The sequence below is a fragment of the Lactuca saligna genome, chromosome 8, assembly GCF_052625555.1.
Source record: "Lactuca saligna cultivar CGN05327 chromosome 8, ASM5262555v1, whole genome shotgun sequence".
NCBI lineage: Eukaryota > Viridiplantae > Streptophyta > Magnoliopsida > Asterales > Asteraceae > Lactuca > Lactuca saligna.
In genome coordinates, this window is record NC_136424.1 from 160,809,843 (window position 1) to 160,813,301 (window position 3,459).

A 3,459-nucleotide genomic window follows, 5' to 3' on the forward strand; every position below is an offset into this window, starting at 1 on the left:
AAAAAATATTGGGGGAATTATGGATTTAGGGTATTGGTAAATGAACTTCTTAACAAGCTCTAGCCGATAAGCTAATTTAGGCACATCAGATAAAAAAACGAGTCGAGCCTGAGCTCGAGTTGAACTGTGTAATTTTTTACGAGCTCGAGTCGAGCTCAATACATGAAAGCTCGAATCGAGCTCGAGCTCGAGCTTCATGTAAATTAAACGAGTCAGAGCCAAGTCTGACCAAGCTCGGGTTCGGCTTGGCTGGTTTGCCCACCTAAAATTTTTGACAACAATATTCATCCAACAACTCCTTGCATTGGATTTAACAGAGCTTTTATGAGAGACCAAATACCTAGACCCAAGCTGGTGTAATAGTTGATACTAGAATGGCCTATGGTGGTGCCTGCAAACACAAACAAAAGGTAGTGAATGAAGATTGTTGTGTAACCTCTTATTCTTTAAACCCCATGGTTTAATTGTTGTGGAAATACCTTCATCGTTATTAACTCCACTGCACCTCCGGTTCGTGTATTTCATTATCGAGAATGACTAATAATAGTTATTCGATGAAAAACCTCCAACCAACACCACCGCAACAAAGCCCTGCAGGAATCTTTTTGGTAATCACTTCTGAAGAAATCTCTGACAACACCACGACAACAAAACCTAAAATAGTTAGAGGTTCTCCTTGGTTATCGAAAAAATCAGCTAAGTGATTCTCCTTGGTTAGTTTACGGGTGTCACTGATGATATGCAACATCGTTCTTTTCGGTTTGGAAGATGTTCGACCTCACCCCCGACGTCTTGAAAACCTCCTCAGCGAGCCTTCGTCTTCATCCCTTGAAAGAACACAAGCAAGGTGTACATTTTATGACCCAGTTGAGATTTTAGGTTACAGAGATTGGAGAGGTGGTTTTTTTTGCTTCCAGTTTTGCAACAATTGGGTTTATAATCGCCATAGAAGAGGGTGGTACAGAAACAAGGGCTGCCGGCTAGGGAATCCAATGCACAAGGACGTGGAGAATAGAGAAACCTTTGAAAGAGTTTTGGATGAAGACTAGAAAGCGAAGTTTAAACGGCAATTGGGCAGAGGGAGATTGAGAGAGGGAAAGGGAGAAGATCGAGAGAGGGAGAAGCAGTTGGATAATTTATTACACTCTAAATATAAATGAGGGGCACAATTGTCATTTTGTTTTAAAACTCAGTGGATGCATAAAAAACTACGGCAATATCACTTCCCTTAGTTTTTAGGTTTTTATTTCATGTTATGTACTTCTAATTTGATATTTTTTTATTTCTAGTAAATTGATTCAATAAATAAGCAACGACTTAAATTTAAAATACAACTTTTGTTAAAATAAAATGTAAAATACATTTCTAAATTTTGTGCAAGATTGAATGGATTACAAATTGATCTTATCAACTGAATCAAAACTTATCGATACTGGGAACAACTTTCACAAACAATCTAACCGCATATGACTTTCATCAACAACAACCACAATATCACTTATTTAACAAGTCAAGTACAACATAATATGATATCAGCATAGGAATGGACACTATGGTGCCAAAAATGACCCTGAAATATAACATGAAAAATACATTAGAAATCATCCATAGCCAAAATAATGATATTGTTGCAAATAAATTAGAAAATCATCACTATCAGTACTCTTAGCCAGAATAATGAGAAGGTTGTTAATATACGACTGTAATAACATTTCAAATAACTTTTAAAACAGAAACTAAACCAAAAAACTTACGCAGTGCTAAGCACGTTTGTGTGCAGTTCATATTCCTTGGCAAAGACGAATGATGCAATGGCTTGTGGTAGTGCAGCCTTTCAAGAAAAGTAACAGTAGAGACAAACAAGATTGTGAGGTTAGAACTTGACAAAATATAAAAAAATATACTTATATTGTAAATTATGATCCATTATGTTTGTGATAGTTTGAATGAATTTATATCAAAATGATTAAATAGTTACGTTCCTAGAGTATATATATTTATAGATCTTCAAGTTATGTTTACCTGAATAATTGCAATACAAAGGACATCACCTCGCAAACCCATAATAAGAGAACTAACAGCCATCGTTGCTGGTGCTACCACAAACCTCAGTAGCATCCCAAATGCAGTTAGAGTCGCACCACAATCAATTATCTTCGGTTGTAATGCCATGAAAAGTCCTGCATCAATATTGTCCAAATTTATCAACTCCTTTTTTTAGACTATTTCATTACTTTCATATAAGTTCATGTACTAGATCATGTGCCACAAACTATATGCAAAAGTAACGGGATTAAAAATTCTCACCCATGCAAAACATGGCAACACCTGAACCAGCTCTTGACATGATCAGCACCGATCCTTCCACAATAGTTGGCATTTTCAAATCCCACCTACAATCGTCATCGTAAATGCAAACGATAAAGATTATATAAGAAACAAATCAACATGCATGTTTGGTGTGCCATATAAATAATGATTAGTGCCTAACCAATTGTCCGTATATATATCATGCATACAAAACAACTCACCTGTTCGACACAAGTGCCCATGCAAGCCCAAGGATGCATGCATACGCATTAGGGTTCTTAGCAAGCTTTAGCCCTACAATCTTCATTAAAATCAAAATCGATGGCCTTGTAGTTAACGCATCCTCCTCGGTATGGCCTTCTAGATCTGTTGTTGAGTCATTTAACGATTTCTTTACACTTTCGAACTCGTACATCATCAGTAGGATTATTATCCAAACCGTAAATTGCAAAATCGAGGATTGGATGACAAGGTTTTCTCCAAAAGGCCCATACATTGCTCCAATAAGGGGAACGCCTACAACAAGTGTGTTATTCAAGGTAGACAAAGAGAAGCTTGTGATTGACCAGGGATAGTTTCCTTTTGTAGAAAGCTTTGCCCATAATGAGATTGCTATGATGATGACAGCTTTGGAGATGGCATCTGCCCCTAGAAAACGAAAGTTCATTTTATAGGGATTTACTCGGGTTGTGAAGTCGAATGTGAAGAGAGGCATAATGAAGTAGCAATTGAGTTGGTTTATGGCATCGCAATGGTCTGGTTTGAACATGTGCCACCACTTCACCGAACCATACCCTAAGATTAGTGCTACGTATAGCGGAAACATTGACGCTAATACCTTGTAGATGTCCTCCCACCCTATCATTTTTAGCGTGTGTGGGTTGTTTCTATTTTGTTTTCAGAATTGTTTGAAATGAGGGATAAGGAATAAATACGTTAATTTGTTTATATATAGTGCTGGTAGAGATGACAAAGAATACACTAACTAAGTTGGATGGAAGGAAAGAACGGAGGAGTTTTAGTACGTAGCATCTTTATGCAACTCCACTAATTAAGTTTATTTTTTCCCAAACCTTTGCTGGTTTTAGATTCCTTATATCTGTGGGTGGATTGAAGATGTTCTTTTTCCCACTACTAGAAAAGCTTTCC

At 37.1% G+C, this 3,459-nt stretch overlaps 1 protein-coding gene across 2 annotated transcripts; it reads right to left on the reverse strand.

Annotated features, from left to right (window-relative positions):
• Nucleotides 1–1,335: 1,335 nt before the first annotated feature.
• On the reverse strand, nucleotides 1,336–3,218 carry LOC145011306 (auxin efflux carrier component 5-like). 2 transcript variants are annotated; one of them, XM_078970005.1, is made up of 5 exons: nucleotides 2,532–3,218; nucleotides 2,308–2,393; nucleotides 2,023–2,180; nucleotides 1,755–1,831; nucleotides 1,336–1,570 (listed from the first exon to the last, which is right to left on the reverse strand). In XM_078970005.1, the coding sequence occupies exons 1-5, from the start codon at nucleotides 3,173–3,175 to the stop codon at nucleotides 1,495–1,497; spliced, it is 1,041 nt and encodes a 346-aa protein (XP_078826131.1). In that variant the 5' UTR covers nucleotides 3,176–3,218; the 3' UTR covers nucleotides 1,336–1,494. The 2 variants fall into 2 exon arrangements, with proteins under 2 accessions (XP_078826131.1, XP_078826132.1); XM_078970006.1 differs by lacking the exon at nucleotides 1,336–1,570 and having other exon boundaries at nucleotides 1,751–1,831.
• Nucleotides 3,219–3,459: the final 241 nt, after the last annotated feature.